Source organism: Lepisma saccharinum, chromosome 11 (assembly GCF_977018435.1).
Source record: "Lepisma saccharinum chromosome 11, izLepSacc3.1, whole genome shotgun sequence".
Taxonomy (NCBI): Eukaryota; Metazoa; Arthropoda; class Insecta; order Zygentoma; family Lepismatidae; genus Lepisma; species Lepisma saccharinum.
The window spans coordinates 27,156,766-27,177,472 of record NC_139239.1 but is presented as its reverse complement, the minus strand read 5'-3'; the positions used below and the strand labels follow the sequence as shown (position 1 = coordinate 27,177,472).

General features: G+C 40.2%; 1 protein-coding gene across 1 annotated transcript in view; it reads left to right on the top strand.

Annotated features, from left to right (window-relative positions):
* LOC145994692 (uncharacterized) overlaps positions 1-20,707 on the top strand; it is an 817,464-nt gene that overhangs the window by 691,233 nt on the left and 105,524 nt on the right. The window contains exon 4 of the mRNA XM_083130852.1: positions 20,422-20,703. Coding sequence (XP_082986978.1) covers positions 20,422-20,703 — 282 coding nt within the window. The remainder of the gene's footprint in view (positions 1-20,421; positions 20,704-20,707) is intronic.

Below are 20,707 nucleotides of genomic sequence, written 5' to 3'. Positions count from 1 at the left end.
TTTGAAACACATTCAGGAATTAAATTTGGTTTTCGAGAGCTTTCTATTACAGCATCTTTTCTCTGTAAAGTGAGAGGTGAAACGTAAACTATCCTTGAATTCATTTTATTTTACGTCGCTTTTCTCTCTCTTCAAACTAATCGCTACAATAATATTGATATAAAGGACACCTCCAAACATCTATACCCAGGGCGATACTCGAAGCTGGGACCTATTGCGATGAGCACTCAACTGTCCTTGATAAACATACAACATGTAAATAGTTGGGATATACCTAGGGTTGCCAGACGTCCCGTATATACGGTATTGTCCCCTTTTTTTGAAGAAATGTCCCGGTGTCCCGGAAAATGTTCTCGGGACTCCCATTTGTCCCGTATTTTAGCTAAAGGAAAAACGAATTCAAATTTCAAAATCATTTATACAAGAAATTAATAACAATTTATACCTAACCTAATTGGATACCAATTACCATTTACCACTCAATCCTCATATTTCCTCATATTAACGTTGGCGTAGAACTGCTCATTGTCGATTGTCGAATAAGAAGCGACTCACGACTGGCAAAGGCAGTTCCTGGTTCTAATACAGCTCTCACTTGTTTCTTTTCTTGGTCAATGAAATCAGAGTGGAGTGGATAATATTCAGAGCTTAGGCGATGTAAAAAGTTTTCTTATAGTAGTGATTATTCTAAACAAAGGTCCTCTTAAAGGATGCCAGTGTTCACTCAAATATTAATATATTTTGTCAAAATGTTAAAAATTCGGCATTAACAATGCTTTAAACTGCAATTGATTTTGTAATGTTTATAAATTTTATAAAAATAAATTTAACTATATCCATGTCTATATGTCCCGTTTTTTTATTTTAAAAATCTGGCAACCCTAGATATACCCGACATCTCCCGCAAAGCCTTGGGATGTGCATTCACCTATCAGCAAAATAAAGAAGGTGCTCATCGTACCTTTTTCAACATTGTTTTACATTTTTGCTTAACTCAACTAAGAACATAGTTTTGCAGAAATTTTTTGAGGGATGTTTTACCAGCTTTAATGCTGAGATTCGAGAGTGTAATGGTAAATGCATATTACAAACATAAAAAATAAAAAAAACATTTGCAATCAGCCTATACCACCGTGGCGAACTGGTCGCCGTAACACGCTACGAAGCCAGAAGCTCTAGTTTTTAACCCTGGTAGATGATGGATATATATCTTTGTGTATGTGTCGCATCTTCCATGTCATTTGTTCAACGTTCATCCTCATTGACGCGATTAAGCAAAGTGGTAGAAAAGTGATTTCAGGAACTAAGTCTAAAGTTTACGATCAGAAATCTCCCTTTACCTCAGGCGTTTATTAAATGGACCAAAAGGCATAAAGTGAAGTGAAGGTGTAGAGCCCCCTCGATGGTTACGTAGTCAAGTCACCTTGTAATCAAGGCGACCCGGTTTCGATACCCGGTGAAGGTACACAGTGGTTCGGACCCTACTGTAGCTCAAGTCCTGATTAGGCTATCTGCGCACAGTGTGGACACTTAACTTCACAAGAGAGAGGAGAGAACAATTTGAGAATATATTCTAGCAGTGAATTTGCCAAGTGTGATGGGAATGTTTCATTATTCAATTTCGAAAGTGGATCTTTCAGGTTTTGAGTGAACTTATGGATAATACTACAGCTGCAAGTGCAATGTTTTTTTGCTCCCTAGAACCAGAAACCTCTACGTCCCTCCTCAGCCAATCACATGTGAGCATTGAAGTGAAAGGGAAAGGTGGGTATAGTCTTTCATTTGGCATCGATGTTAAAATTCTATGTAAATTAGCACATTCACCCGACACCATGTGTTTCAGGGTTAAACAATTAACCTTTCATCCAAAAAGTTATCTTCAACTCTACCTCGCTGACCGACTACTTGACCCCAAAAAATGTGGAATTTGAAGGCAACTTTAAAGATAAGGCTCCAGGGACAAAGATGCATATCTTCCAAACCTACATACGTACATGGTTTCGTTTGGCGGGCTGCACCGCATTCCGAGTTGCAACAGAAACTCTCGAGAGATGACCTCAAACTTTCCACTGTGTCCTTTCCAGAGACATGCTATTACATACATGTTGCACCTGATAAACGTGCACAGCGTGTACTCAAAGACATATCCAAGGACTGGTTCCAGGTAGTACCGGGTGTGGCAGAATGTCTCCTGGGATTCAGGAGATTCCAACGTGCCCACAGCACAAACGCCCCTGCAGATTCACTCTTATTGGTTCCCAGCACTTCTGCAACATTTCAATTCAGGTTTGCTCCGTGTGCAGAGTACGAATCACGAGATAAAATACTTAACCTGCTCGTCTTCGCAGTAAAAGACGCACCGCATGTAGCCATTTAATTACGATACTCTTCTTCTTTTTTCTTGTGGATGTCCAAAAGAGGTGAATTGGCTTCGCGATTGAACTTTCTGATCAAGTGACGAAATGCCAGCTTCTTGGCATTCATCAAGTAAGATTGTTAAAAGGCCTCGTTAAGATTGCATGGTTGAATCGGACAAGTGCATGTTGATAGGGTGCATTAGACTCGACGATCACTGTTTTGTTCTATTTTGTTATCCAGTTCTTGACCTGCGTGTGGATTTATGAATTTCCTTCCTCAGTTCTGAGATTTTATAGTCCGTGCGAAGAATCCGCCAAATGGGTTTTCAAATTATCTTGCGTTTGGTATTATCCAACGAATTTGCGTGTACAGGACGCCACTTAAGCTGGAAGTAACTTCAGTCGTATTACATCTTCGACTTCGATTAAAATTCCACTTTTGCAAATCTTTCGAAGTTAGTCGGGTAGCTATTACACCCAGCTGTCATTTATGACTGAAAAAATCTCCTGGGACCGAAGGCGAATATGGCCAAATGGTGTGACGTAATTAAGTGTGTGTTATTTTACGTGGTTCCAGGAGTACCAAGGACTCAGGTAATGAGTTGATCGAAAGGGTGTGAGTTTGTCACAAATAAAGTGCAACGGTTTACCATCTTTTCGTGCACTCGGCTGGAAATATTAAAATTAAGCTTGGCCCGAAGAGAGGATTATAGCCCTTAATCAACCACCCGTTGGGCACACCATTGTTGTTTGATTTTTGTTATTTAGCATCACCTTTCTTCCACTTGTGCCTAATCGCGGTGATAAGAATGCCTGGTAATATGATGAAAATGATGAATCACAAAGAACACCCACTTTCACACCAGTATTCGAACCCAGAACCCTTTCCGGCATAGCACTCTGTGTAAGCGGAGATCGTCACACGCAATTAATGTGTGGCACCGTTAAAATAGATATGCAGGCTTCCTAATAATAAGTTCAGTTTATTCACAGAAAGGCTAATTTAGAATGGACCGTCATTTTAAAGCTGGAACCGAGCCACTATTGCAAGGCGACGACGTCGTCACTGCGCCATCGGGTACCCCCCCCCCACTCCGTTCTTTTCCTGGTATGAGAATATAGCAACGTATTTTTTGTGCAGTCAGAAGAGAGTTCCTGTTGGTATGGAATTATTAAAATGCACACTAAAATTCCTGTAATTTATATTCTTTTTTTGGAAGACGAACCAGATTATGGTAAAGTCAAGAGGCAATAAACGACAAAAGTTGTTATTTTGGATAAAGTATAAGTTGTAGGTCGTTTTCAATAATCCCGTAACAACGGCATTGTTCTCATGACTATATGAAATCTAAGGGGTCAGAGTTTTCCAGATAAACGCTTCCCCACATATAGTATGTTTTCAGAGGACCCCTTTAGCCGGAAGTGAGGAGTACTTTGGGGTAATACTATCACTTCGTGTCTGAATCTCTCGCTGGACATTCTCTACCGTCACGATATCTTGAGCACGACGACAAAGCAGGCCAACTTCCTGCACGTTATCGGGAAATATCACAAGGCAACGCCAGCGACAGTTTATGTGCTGGCTCATGTGCGGTTACCTTGGCCCACCTGTCAGGAGACCTGCCTTGGTTGGCAGCGATCCAGCGCACTGCGTTTTGTCCTTATGAGGCTATTGCAGTCGTGGTCCTTCAACAGTTCTTTTATTGTCTGCAAAGTACATTATACATGCATTCCGTGCTGTAGTGGTCAGCGTAACCATCAGCTAATCCCCGTCATCGAGATTAACCCAATCGGTATAAAAGAGACGGAAATGGCCAAAAGGGAAGAAGATTATTGGTTCCTGATGAAGTCCACTAAGTCCCAGATCGAACCTTCATTCCCGTACGTGACAGTCAAGAGACTTGCCAGCTACCCACTACACTCCATATAAGTGTAATTGTAATCTTCAAAAATTGCCATGTCTTCCATTTCGTCGTTGTACGTAATTTGTTGTAGGTGACCAAAAGTGGTAGGAATCGAGCTAACAATGAAATCGTTATCTCTGGAATTGTTGATGTTTGGCAAAAGAAGAGAGAGAGAGAGAACATAGTGCGCAGTCTTATTCCAGCTAGAAGAATAATGAGACCAATGCATTTTATAAATATCTCCCTGATAATCGGTAATTGATATTGCATATACATAAAGTCACGTCAAGATAATTTATAATTAATTGATATGAAAGCTCATTGAGAACTTTGTTAACGATACGTTGAGAGTATTATTAATTATTAACACATGCGATGACTCTTGTCAAAACGATTTACATTTCAGTGGTGCAGAAACTCCTCTAATCTGTAGATCCAGTTGAGAGTGGTTTAGTTTTAAGTCAACTTTATACACAGATTGGCTAATTGGGACTGGATCTACTCTTTAAAGTGAGATACGAACCACTGTGTATCTTCACCGGGTATCGAACCCATGACCCTTTGAGTACAAGGCGCCGACGTTGCCGCTACGCCAACGTAGAGCCCCATGAAGCCAATCTCCATTAGCCTCGTGAGCATAAAACCAAACTACACGTACTTTAAGAAGATTACTGAATTTCGAAAATTTCTCGTTAAAATTCATAATGATGGATGTATATGACAGTTCCTCAGAAATATTAATACAGTAATTCTCGCCCAGAGGAAAAGGTAACGAACTGTATTGAATATGCCGCTAAATCTTCCTAGGATCTATCTCTTTCTGTTTTCGAATGACGTCAGTTTTCATAACGTTATCATTAATTGCGACGATGAGGATGAATAAGACAACGAAGGCTCACACAATAACGCATCCATGCTTACTCAGAATGCCAACCTAGGACCACTCGTCTTCGTAGCGCATTATGCTAACCACCTCCCCGCAGAGGTCGGCTTCTGCAGTACCCCGCACCAACAGAGGAAGTTCCAAGTTGTAAAAGGTGCAATTCACGGAGCGCTGGCCTGCACAGCTCCGTTCGACAACCATTCTCCGCTGTTACCAAGATACGTGAAGACATTCCGTCGGCTGTTACCCCTGGGGGGGATACCCACAAGTTGCTGCAGAAGAAGAAGAAGAAAAAGATATTGCTGCTCCTCGGTGAATTTAATCTGCTGATGTACCGTGAGCGGATTGAAAGAGAGGAGTTTTGGGGGGGGACTTCATTATGTCTGTGATTAATGAACTCTGTGAAGGAATTTGCAACAAGTTTCTTACGATTTTTTTTGCATTTGTTTATTTGCATAGGCGCTCTACCTTGCCTGTTCTGATTCACTTACTTTCATTTTCATGTGCAGCCTTTTTTGTCTGCATTTCGCTAGGTTGTTGAATCCGCACACAGGAATCTCCAGATAGATTTTTGACTTCTGCGATACCATCTCCTCCCCCCCGCCACGGTTTTAGATTTGCTTACGCTTTAAAATTAATTGGCCTGTCTTCTGTAACACGATAGGTGGGCGTGCGTTCACTTAAAGGGTTGAATTATCCTTCTGATTGGCCGTGTTCATCGCGGAACCATCTGACAACTGCCCTTCATCTCCTGACGATTGAAAAAAGACCACTCCGCCATTGTGCATGTTATTTTTCAGTCTTTAATGGCAAATAATTGCAAATCGTCTTCCTGCCGTTGGGGATGGAATAGGGATTTGCATTCTGTTGCAGTGGAGGCTTCATTTGTAAATATTTGTACGTGTGTATACAACGATCAAAAAAGATGTAGAAGTAAAAAAAATACCGATATATCAGTGTAAACCAATATATTTCATATCATTCTAAATCCAGCAGAAGCTTTTAGGCCCTCTCTGTTTAGGACAAAGTACGTAATTGTTATTTGTAAATATTTGCCCATTTCTGATGACGTTATAGCGTAATTCACTCGTATAATATTGTGTGAAGTGTTATTAAAAAAAAAAAAGGAAAATCCCCGCCCCCAAAGGAGCTCGTGGGGATGAGTGGTGCCCGACCTGAGTCAACCTGCGACTGCACCCAAAGGCACAGACCTCGCGTGAGGCGAGTACATCATAGCTCCATGTCTTCCCTTCGGAATGGATCCAGTCAAGCCGGATTTCTCCCTTTGGCATATGTGAAGTAATATTTAGCGTTAGAATTGCATATTATAAAAGAGATGTACAGTTGTGATTTAAATTCTTTTAAATGGTTATTAAATATTTTAGAGCTGGACTTGGGTTTCTTACGTTCTGTTAATATGTGAGAAAAACGAACCTAGTTTTAAAAGATTTTAATAACCATTCAAATGATACTAGACAAACAAGAATCTCCTTGATCTGAGAGCCATCTAGTGTATGCCGTGGAATCTCATATTAATGTTTCCATGTGATTGTATGCCGGTCCCCGTGGCTGAGTGGTTATCACATCGAGCTACAACGCCAGGGATCCCGGGTTCGAATCTCGGCCTGTGCATGGGTGTTTGTGAGTGTCCATTCATCAATTTCATCATCACTCATCCCCATCTTCGCAAATCAATCAATCAACCATGTGTTTATATCAATAGTGTGTTTTAATTTAAAGAATTGTTTATCTCTTAGCACAACGCGAACTTCGAATTTAGTACAAGAATTAATTCAACTCATCTTTCATCAGCTGCATTTATTCATGTCGAGTACATCGGAGTTCGACGCACACCTGCAACCCTTCAGTTGCTTTCTCAATTTGCCAAAAACTAAAAAATCACAAGGTGAAGGGTCTGGTCTGTAGGGAGGGTATGCAACACTGACCTGCTTCAACTTGAATATTGTGTTGTGAAGCAGCCCTTAAAAATCTACCACACGTAGCCTTTGTTCTTCGAGAACGTTGACTCACTTTTCTTTGACTTGTCCTTATATTTATTTGGGATCTCTTTCAAGTTTATTTGCAATTGTAAGCAGAGAGTTTGTGAAAAGTGTTTCTTGCTCTGATCTCTCCACCTGAATTTATCCCATCTCATGTACGCGTAACTGTGTATGACCACAACATATTGTTTTCAAAGTGGAAGCATGTAGTGAAACGCGTAGTACATCAACTGGTTTGATGGAGAAATTTTTCAATTTCCTTCAGGTGTAACGGTCTTAATATAAACGCTAGTACAAGAGGGAATGTTGACAGTTTTTACAGATTCATTCCACGCGAAGAACAAATTATGTGCAAGAGGAATTTCACTTTTGTAATTTTCAAATTTCAGGTTTTAATTTTTTCGTGGAACACATTCGCTTTTCAACTCGTGAATAATCATGGTATTTTTTTTTTCACTACGAATAGTGTGATTCACGCGTTACGATGGGCACGAAATCATTTGCAAACAAGATCTAAATATTGGGTGTCGCAGCAAAATCCCTACTGTGTCCATTTCTGGCACTCTTTAGTAGAGCCGGCCTCCATATCGGAGTGATTTGGGTTCGAAGCCTGGCCTGGGACTGATTTGCGAGTATCCCTTCATCAATTTCATCTAATCATCACTCATCGTCGTGATTAGCCAAAAAGTGGAAGAAAAGCGACGCTGATAACAAAATTCATAGTCAAACTGTTGAGTAGAGATGGTGATGTACGATTCAAAAGATAGCTATCTGAAACCCCTACCCCCTTCTTCCTGATCATTTCTGCAAGTGAATCTAATTTTTTGACAGGGCTACAAGGAATAAAGTGGTGAAGGGCAGCGAAAGGGAACAAGTGAATTCTTTCTGCTGAGAATCCTTGCGGTAAATCTCCAGGCAAATGCACTGTTCTTCATGATTTCACCAACACTTGGTCCTTCTCACGGCGCTCTCGCACTCTCAGAGTGAGGGCTTTGACCATTAAGTATTAAAATGCCATTTCTCGTTCCGAGTTGAAGAATTACGACAACGAGGAGGGGGGAAGAAAAAGGATCGCAAAAAGGTAACGTTTATCAGGCTATTGGTCGCCCAATACTATTTGCGCATTGGAGAAGAATTCCTCTTCATGATGCACGCTTCATGGGCGGGCACGGTCACGATTCGTGAAGATGGTGCGCTTGCAGTTCCTGTGTGCACATCCTTTCCTCCCCCTTTCCCGGATAAAAAGTTTCGGGAGTGGGGGCTCTCGAAACGGCGTACGATGGCTTCTGAGTTTGCAAACATTCAAGGTTTTGCGCTCGTCCCTTCTCTCTTCGCTGGATTTAAGCGGTAGACCAGAAAAGCAGCTATATCCACACCACATTCCGAGCTTTTACTCAAGATTTTCGAGGGGGTTTATTTTCGTCGGATGAGCTCAGGCTTCTTCTCGGTGGTTCACGATTTTCGGTGAGGGCGTTCTCGGGATGGGAAATTTCGGTCCCATCCTATCACATATTATTACGTGAGTAATTGCAAACCTCGGCGTCAGTGTATATGTGTGTGTGTGTGAAGTGTAATGACCCGATGAGGGGGACAACGCCTTAGAGCATGAGCTTTGTGCAGATTTCTCGCCGAGGAATATGTGTTAGGTCAGTGGTTTCATGCGTCTACAGTCTTCCCTCAAAAGCCAACATAACAATCTGACAAGGTGGTGGCCGCGGTGGCTCAGTCGGTAACGCGTCTGACTACCATGCTAAAGGTCCCGGGTTCGATCCCCGGCCGGTTCAAATCCGGGAACTTTTCTAACGATGGTAGCGGCCCCGGCGCCCACCCAGCGTCGAATAACATGGGTACCTGGGGGAAACCCTGGGGGGTAAAGGCGGTCAGGGGCGTGATGCTGATCTCATCACCCCCACTCACGACCGGATCAAGAAAGTGTGGGGCGTTACCCCCACACCCCCTATACGCCTTCATGGCGTGGTGCTATGCACAGGGGAGAACTTTACTTTTTTTTTACCTTTTTTTTTACAATCTGACAAGGATTTTGCGAAAAGTTAAACTTATTATTATTTGGCTAGAACATGTATGAACATATAGGCTAAAGTTAGAAATATGATCGAGAATTTTTGGCATTTTTTTTGTCCATGAATGTTGCAATGCTGCACAACGATATTTTTTGTATTTTCCTTACCGTACATTGTTTTTTTTTAAAAAAAATCTCATTAGGGTATTCGCAACAATGAGATAGAATGGTGAAAATATTTTTATTGGAGGGAAGGACAATAAAGAGGAATACTCAAGTTAAAGCACGAAATCAATCTCAGAAAATTTGGGATCAAGCCCTGAACTCGCCCGACCGATAATGCAGCAGGATAATTATAAAGTGCTTTGTGTTTCTATCAAGATCCGCCCAGCCGAATCGAATATCCAAATACCGCCATGTTTTCCATAACTGTGTCGAATATGTTTAACTCACTTCCTTGTTATTCATTGTGAAACAATAACTTCACTTGGGTAAAAACGAATGCATATATTTTCTTGTTTATTGACGATTTTAATTTTAAAATTCAGAAAATAGTTCGCAATGTTTGTGATTTTTATTACCGATTTTTAATATTATTTTAAGTTTTAGGCGGATTGAGTTATGAACTGTGGGTCCAGTCTCGATTAGTCTATTTTTTATTTATTTATTTATTTATTTATTTATTTCACCTATAACAGAGCTTTCGCTCCAATTACAATAGGCTTACATATATATATATATATATATATTAAACAATTAAAAAATTATAATTCCAACAATACAAAACAAAGAAGAAAAAGGAGAGCAAAACTACAATAATCGTGCATAATTTGTGCATAAAGTCGACCTAAAACAAGCTTTTGATTCACATTATAATTTATATATAAATTAATGTATAATACTGTGTCTTATATTCGCGAACCTATCTTAGCGGTATCCACATCACTTGAAACTTCTTGCGTAAACAAACACAGAACATACGTCATGTGTGAGAATGTGATTTGTACGTAACTGTATTGACAACAGACTTCAAAGGCGACGTCTTCGTGATCCTACACGAGCGCATGATGTAAATAACGGGGTTTTATTTTCGCGGAATTGTGGTTCGTGTGAATGAACACGGAAAGTGAAACAAGATACCCTTTTGAAAAAAAAAACCTGCTAATTGTACTCATGAGAAGGCATTTCTCCCCGTTCCAAGCATATGATGCGAGTTTCCTGAACTGGAAATGCTCATCTATGGAGAAGGTCCGCCGTCAATCACCTTGGAAAAAGTTGTCTGTGTGTGTTTATTGTCTCGTGTGTGTGACACTTGTGCGTGTCGTGTTAAAGCAAACGTATGTAAGGAGTTAAGTAGTGTTTGTCAGTGTCATTGAACATTTGCGACACCGGAAAGGCTCACTGGTGCTTGTAAATTACAAATTGTAGTATTTTGACAGCTCACAGAATAAATAAGATGTTTCATTAGCATATCAAAACATTACTATACACATAAAAATAAAGCTTCTTTGGAATAACCAGAACAAGTGTGTTAAGCAAATACGATACAAAATATGATTGCTTATCAAAAACAAATCTTGTAGTAATCGTACACATTTAGTAAACGAGTGCCTTTCTCTTCCCTTACTGTTTCCAAAACTCGTAACCAAACGGATTTGGTTAATTGAAATGAACCTATTTGTTCTGTCTAATATATGAAACAAATGTGCACTCAAGAAACCCCTCAAATGTTGTTAAATAGTGAATAATCAGCCTGTTGATTAATTATTTTACATTAAAAAAAGTAAAGTTCTCCCCTGTGCATAGCACCACGCCATGAAGGCGTATAGGGGGTGTGGGGGTAACACCCCACACTTTCTTGATCCGGTCGTGAGTGGGGGTGATGTGATCAGCATCACGTCCCTGACCGCCTTTACCCCCCAGGGTTTCCCCCAGGTACCCATGTTATTCGACGCTGGGTGGGCGCCGGGGCCGCTACCATCGTTAGAAAAGTTCCCGGATTTGAACCGGCCGGGGATCGAACCCGGGACCTTTAGCATGGTAGTCAGACGTGTTACCGACTGAGCCACCGCGGCCAATGTTATTTTACATAACATTTGCATTTAATTGATTTGAAATTTTGACGATAATATGTTTTAATGATTTTTGGTTTCTTTTTGATATTATCAAGCACGCATTGATTCAAAAAGAAGTGCGCGTACTTGAAAATAAACCACATCCATTCAAAGAAACATATTTGAGCGTTCTAGAATTTCTGTGTCGGCACTCTTGATTGCATTTTCACTAGTAATTTGCTGTTAATAATGTCAAATATAATCTGTCAGAACCTTGTAGTCTTGAGAAACATGGCATACAAGTGTGTCAGTACTTAGGAAATTCCCTCCATGAGCCTGCAGGCTACTACTGTTACCCATATGCGAAATTCTCCATAGTTCTACAACCCTGAGGTTGTTTCTGCTAATTGTGCCAAAAAAAATTGTTGCAATAACGTTATAGGGAAGCAAGAAACCTGTAATTGCTGTGGCTCAGGAGGACAAAACATACTGGACATCTCACGAGGGCACATGTGAGGACATTTTTGTGGGCAACGAGGGCAGCCCAGAAGTAGTAGCTCGGAATTAACTATCTTGAAGACCCTTCGGGTGGAGATATTATCTGGAGGGATTGCAGCTTGAGTTCCCAGAAGGTTTCGAGAGTCCTGGGCATTGTGGTTGCGTCGCGTGGGAAACATTTGCGAACGGAAGTATGAAAGTGAAATTCTTTGGCGGTCTTCAGCTTCCTTCCTCGACACGAACGACCTTCCAACGGCTGCTTGAACTTTGGAGAAAACACTGCGAAAAGATAGGAAAGCGGAGGAAGATCAATGGTAGATTTATTTTCTTAGCCTTGCGTCAAAACACGTCACCAAGCGAATGTTATATGAATGGTTACAGTGACAAACTTTTATTCGGAATTGCATATGACCATTTACCTGGAATAATGTTTTCTTTCTTCAGAGGAACTGAACTCCATAGTTCGATTCCTGTCCTGGGTATGGGTGTTCTTTGAGTGAATTCATCAATATCATATCACTCTTCCTCATCGTCGCGACTATCCAAAAGTGACAAAAACGATGCTAAGTAACAAACACTCAAATCAGAGTTATACATATCCTTATATTTTGTCCATTTTTGGCATTTTCAGCACTGCTTAAATTGCATTCGTAATAGTGTTACAGCATGCCATGAGCTGCAATTCGGAAAAAAGAAACATTTTAATTTAATTCTTTGTTTAGGAAAGGTGGGTGTAATGATGTTTCGTACATTTAAACTTTAGCTTTATTAGCAAGTATATAACTTTAGAAACTGTTCTTGGTATTGCATTTGAGCGATATAGTTTTAAGATCTCAGTTGATACCGAATCCGATACCCGGTTGAGGCACAAGTGGTTCGGATCCCACTTTAAACTGTAGGTCCAGTCCCGATTAGCATTCTTGTGCATAAAGTGCTATTATAACTAAAATTCAACTGCAATCTCTGTCGAAACTACACTTTTGGAGATTTAAGAATCAAACCTCATAAATTTTAATGCATCGCAAGGACTTCATTTTAGTCAAAAAGTGTTGGAAATATAGTACGTGGTTGAGAGAGGGCAAGCTAGCAATTCTATAACCCTCTGCTCCTAGAATTAGAACTTTTGAGCTTAAATATCCGGAGGATTGATCTGTTAATGCATTTAAAGTTAATCGGTAATGGCGTTTCAAGATAGTGAACCTGATACCTTCAGTAACAAAAATGTGGAGATACAAGCAGAAGCTGGAAAAAAAACTAGAAGAAGAGGAAACTATCCAAGACATCATGCCATTGCACGAGGAACAACATTCATTGTATTTAGTTTTGAAGAAGTTACAAATTCAATTTTCTTCGGGCATTTTTCTTACTTTTGAAATAAAGAAACCGTATTCTACATAATTGTATTTGTCCACCAACGTCAACAATTTTTCCAACGTTACACAATAAGGCAATAGCGTTGCGTAAACCGGGAGCTGCACGTTGTAATTGAACATGAACTTCAATGATCAAGCTTCAAGTTCAACAGAATCAGCGTTTCCAGGTGGAAACAGTTCCGCGTGAAGACCCCCTTCGTCATGACGATTCAAGTTCTCATCTCGAGCTCAAAAATCCATGCTGAAACAGAAGTCACGACCAACCTCCACCCCGAAGTGCGAAGTCACTCCTGGAACGAACATTGCACAAGACACTTGGCAATGTCATCCTACGTACCTCGGTAAGTCTGTCATCAGCGTGGAGACCTTTAAGTGGTCGCACTGATATGGGCCTCCGCTAAAGATGTCATTACTTCCATAAATGCCAGCGCTACCAACTTTTCACTTCGTGCAAATTGTCGAAATGACGTTAACCAAAGACGTTTTTCCCACATCGACCTCTGGAAGGTAAGGAGCATAAATTATTTTGCTTCTTTTCTTCTCGTGTAACTTTTTTATCCTGTGCGCAATCGCTGTTCTGGCGCGAATTGCAAGATGTTAAAGAAACGTCCTTTCATCAAGATAAATTCTTTATGGCGTATGTTCGTGAAATTTTTCGGTGGGAGGAAGAAAAATCAGAAGTCACGGCGTCCTTAAAGTGCCAGTTGCAGTCCATTGTCATGGCGCTGTTCTTTGTCACATATGCAGCATGAGATATCTCCTTGCTAAATGTCTTCTTTCACGTGACTGGTGCAAATAGCCTGATGTTGGAGAACATTCAACGTCAGCAATCAGCAAGTCTCTTTCCTGAAATAGCAGAACACTTAGGTTTTACCTTTTTAAGATTCTGAAAAGGTTCTCGAGAACCTATGAAAGTAGAGGTGGTACCGGAAGGAACCGAGCTCTGGACAGATCATCTAGAGATCTAAATCTCCGTCTCTGTTCTCCTCACAAGTGAATTAAGTATATCAAAATTATTTATCTACATGGTACACACACGTGTTGACCGATTTCACTCAAATACAATGCCAACACCAGTTTTCAAAGATATCCATTTATTTGGTTCACATACGTGTTGACCCATTTCGTTCAAATGAAATACAAACACCACTTTCTTAAAGATATCCATCTATTGGTACACACACAATGTGCTTGAAATTATCTCTATAAGATTTGTATGGGCAAGCATATTCTGCGTTTCTAGAAACATATTAGTTTCAACACGTGCAAATCCAGAAACAATTTTATGCTTGGATTTGTATGGAAAAATATGGTCTGCGTTTCACAATTCATACAAATCCCGAAACATTTTGCGCTGGGAATTACTTTAAGAGAATTGTTTCATGATTTGCATGAGCCAACGTATTCTGCTTTTCAAGTTCACGAATGCAAATACGGTAATATTTTATGTGTGTATGATTAAGGTACCACGTTTGACCTTTGCGTCAGCAAGTACTTTTACGAAAATTTCTGTCCTTTGGACAACCCAACCGATATGGGCTGGAACATAACATGGGTTTTGAACGTATTCTTCAATTGATTCTTCACGTGGTTGGCTTTCTCTGTTAGGTAATAATAGTTTCGTTTCGTGGTACCGTAAGAGACTTATTTTCAATCACAGATATCTAGACTCCAGCAAAAAGGAACTATTCAAACATTCAATTGCATGCTCGAGAAATATATTTTTTGAACATTTCGTATGCAATCTTTCATAATTTGGAAGATCATAGTGGTTTTTCTAAAGGACAGAAATTTTCACAGAGCGGGTCTGGAGAATCGATAAGGGAAGGGGAAGATAAGGGAACCAGATATAACAATGAACGCGACTAGGCATCACAGAAGCTGGCTAGAACGGATTGTCGAAATGCCAGCTCATTAAGAAAGCGTTGTTGGTAACATTCAACCTGTCAGGAGCTTGAATCGTTAATAACAACATGAACAGAGCGATGTGTTGTATTCATGTAACGGTCTGGAGAAGAGGCGTCCGAAAAAGACCAAAAAAGAAAAGATCTTCCAAATGGAATCCTGTGGAACGCTTCCATGCTAAGATGGGCTCAAGTGTCTCCAATGAAATTATACTCGGTGGTGTTGCACTGTCAACCTAACGAACCTCCATTTGAACTCATTTACAACCTTTAATCTTCTTCCAGGGGCACTTCCATGGGAACAAGTTGTATCATTCGTTGTTATCCGTAAATCAGTGATTCACTTTGGAGGGGCGGAATTGAGGAGTGGGACGTTGACTTCATCCAACCGGGTGTGGTTCATTAACGCCTCCGAACTCTTTTTAGTCTGGATTCATCTATTGATCCATTTCAACTCTGATGGTGATGCTGCAGCCAAATTGTCCATTTTGCCGTTGGTTGTACAGTCAACAGCAAAGATAATGGTAGACAAATTGTCCACTGCTATTTTAATTACTTTTTATTCTACATCCTGTGATGTTTTAAGGAATGAAACTATGTTGGATCGAAGCAGGCATTGTTCTCTGCTAATTGGCGTTAATTGGCGTCATTATTTCAATACATTGTTATCACATTGTGTAATACAGACCGAATTAAAATGGTGGTGGACAATTCGCCTACTGTTTCGTTCGCCGTTGGGTGTACATATTCTAAAGGTTAATTCCAAACCTCTATATTTGCGCTTGAATTGTCTCCTAGAGGAAGAATGAACTGTTACTATTTTATAGTATGTGCAAATAAACGGGGAGATTGTTTTGTAATAAGTACAGCTTTATGTTGTTCGTGTGTTTGTAAAATTACTCGAATGAACGACGTTTCTTTGTACGAGGCGCACCTAGACATTTTTACAAAGAGAGAGGGAGAGTACAACTGCTGAAAAGATAATGAGTGGAAATTTAAAAATGTTCACGAGAAGTGCAAACACTACACCAGGGCGAGAGCGGAATGGGAGTATGTTTAATCGAGGCGAGGACAAGATTTACTCGCAGAGAATTTCTCGGTAGCGGAGACTTTAGTAAACCAAGGTTTCTCTCCGTTGAACGTAACATATATGAATATTTCGTCTAATTGCTTTACTATTCGAAGCAGGCATAGAGATTATCTTATTTACAGAATGTAGCTGTTACCTTGTTATAGTCTGTGCAAACACCAAATTGATGGATAATTTTAGAAACCGTTGCTGGCATTGCATTTGAGTGAATTGGTTAACCCGTCCCAATCACAAAATGTTTCGTGATTTGTATGAGTTGAAACTAATATACGCTTGCTCAAACAAATCCTGTAGGACAATTTCAAGCACAAAATGTTTCGGGATTTGTACGCTAACATGTTTCTCGAAACGCAAAATATGCTTGCTCATACAAATCCTACACGAAATGTTTCAGGATTTGTATTATTTGAAACAAATATGTTTCCAGAAACACAGAATATATACGCGCATGCTAATCTCACAGTGCACATAGCCTTTAACTGGGGTAATTAACTTTCCAACTGTTGATATCGACTTGCTGCACTATAAATTCTCTAATGTGTGCTTGAATGTACCTACGTGTTACTTTCTTCCTCTGCGTAAGCGTCGAATGTCCTTGTCTCACCTATCCAGAGGGCAGACCGGTCGGCACCCGCTGTCTGGCCTTGACTTGGTCCAGAGGAAAAGATGGGAGGCTGGAGGGTTACTGGCTGGAGGCAGTGTTTCCAACCGCTAACAAATCGGACAAGGTGTGGGGATATTTTTCTCCCTATAAGGATGAAGGTAGAAAGAAGAGGAAGTCGTAGGTTGTTTTGCCCAGTAAACGCCCAAGGAAGGGAACTTGAGAAGAGGGAGCTGTCGTTTGCCTTGAAATATTTTAACACCTCTCGCTGTAGGTTCTTTCGTCCCATTAAGTCGCAATGCCTTCGGGATTTATTGATAGAACGAGACAATATTGGATGCGATGTTCGGGGCAAGAGGGACAAATTAGGTTGTTCGATCGATCGTTTACCGAAGGTCAGACCTGGTGATCTGGTAACAAAGAGAATGCCGGTGGGGCGATGTCTTTGGAGAAAAGTAAGAGTTATATTGTTCTCATAACGTCTCCAGCTGACTGTGCGAAGCTGTTTTGGGGGTTGAGCAGGAGGGTGAAGGGTCGAAATGACATCAGTGACATCACGCTAATAATAGGACACTTCGATTAGAGATATTTAATAAATATAATCGCACTATAGCACAGGCCCCACACAAAACGTTGCAAATTTAACATATAATAAATTTTCTGCTTTCTAGTCTTCAAAACACTAAATAGAGGATCACGATGGAATGTTTCCTGATAAATACCACAAGATGAAGGCCGCAGGTCGAAGTGTTGTGATTAACACCATGCTCCTACGCCTTCTCTCAGATGCACTTCTGTTTCCTGTCTGCTATGGCACTGAAAAGCTGCTTGAACCAAATCCGAGGATCGAACCATATACATGAATATGATGTGTTAAAGGAAGATGTAATTGATTGATTGATTTGGTGTATTTTGCTTCGCCCTGCAGCAAATCCCGAATGTGGGGGTGGGTGAGTGGTGATATGAAATGATGAAGAGACACTCACAAGAAACATTCATGCACAGGATGGTATTCGAACCCTGGACCCTTATAATGAACATGTCAATTCAGATCTAAGCAATTCTTGCAACACACCTCGCGGATAGAATGTCACTTTTTCCAGTTACCAATTGGGTAAATCGACATACACGAGAGGATCTGTGGAAACATCAATTGCCTTGTGCGACTGCATCGTAAATTTTAGTCTCACGAAATACTGCAGGCTCCTTTCTTCCCACTAATATTGCACACGGTGCAGCCGTTGGACTTCTCTACCTGAGGAAGGAAGATTGAGATCTGCCGCGGTCTCAGATAATGGAACGGTTCGTGGAAAGAGTGGGCGAGGAGAGGTTTTGCGTCAAAGTTACCCACGGGGATGGGTTAACGTGGTTTACGATGCACACTGCACGGTTTAATGAAAGTGAACGTTCTTCGAGACACTTGCGCATGCACGGTGCAGAATTTCGAGGTCAAATCCCTCCATTTGAGAGGAGAGTGGTTGCAAAGGTAATGCATAACTTGGAAGGTAGAGGGCCTCTCCGCAGTAACGTGACCGCCTTGTAATCAAGTGTTACCGGGTTCGGTACTGGGTGGGGATGGTTCGGATGAACTGAGGTCCAGCCCTGTTAGCTTATGTGTGCATAAAGTGAACTTGAAACTAAGAAGACGAAGGGACAACCACCATTTTCGGGAAACCACCATGATATTTATTTATTTATTTCCCTTCAACAGAGACAAGTCTCCAATTACAGAAAGGTAATATCAAAATATTGCATTTTCATTTACAACTTGTATGTACGCACGTACACATTCTCCCTCCTTTCTCCTTTACACACACACATATTCACAAACATAGACAGATAATACATTATATATATATATATATATATATATATATATATATATAGCCTACACACACACACAGACATCTTGGTGACAGAACAGGTTTACTGCTTAACTGTGACAACAAATGTTCGGATATTTACACATTTCATCTGAATTACACAAAACAAGTATCACAAACACTGGTACAATATATCATTACAACAAACTTCAATATGACAAATCCAATTATCATAATAAATACATTATTAAGAGAGATACCCCTTTAACATATTCATAAATTTGGTTCGTGTCCACCAAATGATTTGAGGTCTTGTTATATTGAAGTGTCATTTTTTGTAGTGGGGAAGCTTTATACATTTCTTGGGATTTTGTATGAGAGTAAACGTCTATTACGTAAATGACCCTGTCTCACGTTAAGCCAGATTCTCTCTAGTATAGAACTACTATCAATATGTCCATTTATTATTTTATACAGAAACATTTGTTGAGAAATTTCACTTCTATTTGACAGATAACCCAAATTCCGAAATATTACATCTGTTTGGAAATGATTCTAGAATCCTTTTCTGTAACAATTTTCGCGCCAATTTTCGCGCCATACCCTCTACAAATGTTCGACAAATATTAGTATTGCTGTTCTGAATGTATCCCTATGGATCGAACCTTTACCCTGTTGCGTTTTGCCCACTTCGACTGACGTAGCTTCTATGTGGTGATCACATATCAGGAAATGGGCGCTGTGTTGGTCGAGTTTGATGTACAGAATGTATCGCAAAGTTGACGATGTGTCAATCCCTTTATTGAAATGCATATGGCACAGTGGTTCGGATCCCACTTTAAACTGTAGTTCCAGTCCCGATCAGCCTTTCTGTGCATAAAGTGGACTTAAAACAACAAATCAATCAATTAAACCTTTATTGAAATATTGGAAAGGGTGAACTGAGTTGGTTGAAGAAAAATTGTAGTTCTGTAGTTGTAAACCTGGTTCCTGGGTTCTTGATTGATGTATTTCTTAATCGTATACGTAGGTAAACCAAGTCGATAAATTTTTTATTGTCCGCTATTATCACCAAAACAACGCAAGAAGCCAGGCGCAAGATACCACACTTCTGGTGAATTCTGCCGAATTATCCAATTGAGTTGGTTCGAATCGGTGGTCTATGAAACACGACCGTTCACGTCAGAGCAGCTCTGCCTCAATGTGACCGTCCAAACTTATTTACATTATCTTTTTTGTTCTACCGTTTTTCTGAGCTCCCAATTGTAGTACCACATTCGCGAAATCAAAATTCAATATTATAGGGATTTTACACAGTAAATAAAAAAGATTGTACGAATAACAGAAAAAATAAAAAATAAAGACTTCTACTGCAAGTAAATGGTATAGTACCACATCCATGAAATTAAAAGAAAATTATATGAATTTTGTACTATTTTTGTAGTTTTGTATAACATATCAAAAATTTGATGCAAGTATAATAACGGACCTAAAATCAAAAGTGTCCCAAATTGAACAAATAATAACTCAGGAATTTTGTATTGGTGTTTTGTACAATTTTGTTCAAAGTCAAATAACAGAGGAAAATTAATATCAAAAGTGGTACTACTAGTAATAGGCAGGTACAAATTTTGATTTGTTTTCTCCGCCAATTGACTTGTGTAAATTTTTTTATTGTTGTAAAAAAATTTACAAAAAAGGTACAAATTTTTTGTAATTTTGGTTCCAGATTTCATGAATGTGGTACTAGTAAAACGGAAGTGTATTTTCTGCCGTGTAAACCAGTGAAACTTTGGCCGAAACAAGAAATTTGAAATTCCGGATGAATGCTACAATGATGGTTGTTGAAATGTTGTTGCATTTACTAGCAATGCTAAGGAAATTCTCACCCTCATTCATGTTTCTGTCTTCCAGTTGGATGCCAAGAGGTGAAGACGCCGACTGCCCCATCTGTTGCTGACGACTTCGACAGAACAAGCGGCGAAGAGGACGTGGAACGACACGACCAATTTAACGGCTACCAGACTGCTTCTTGTCCTCAGTCGAACCCTTCTGGGGATGAGGAATTTCTTCAAGAAGACGTCCAGTGCGTAGCCCCTTCGTCCGTCTCCCTGCAGGAACCAGACACGCGCAGTGATGCCCAGTCAGCCGACCTTGTCGACGACGTAGCCCCTTCAAATATATCCAACGATACAGGTAA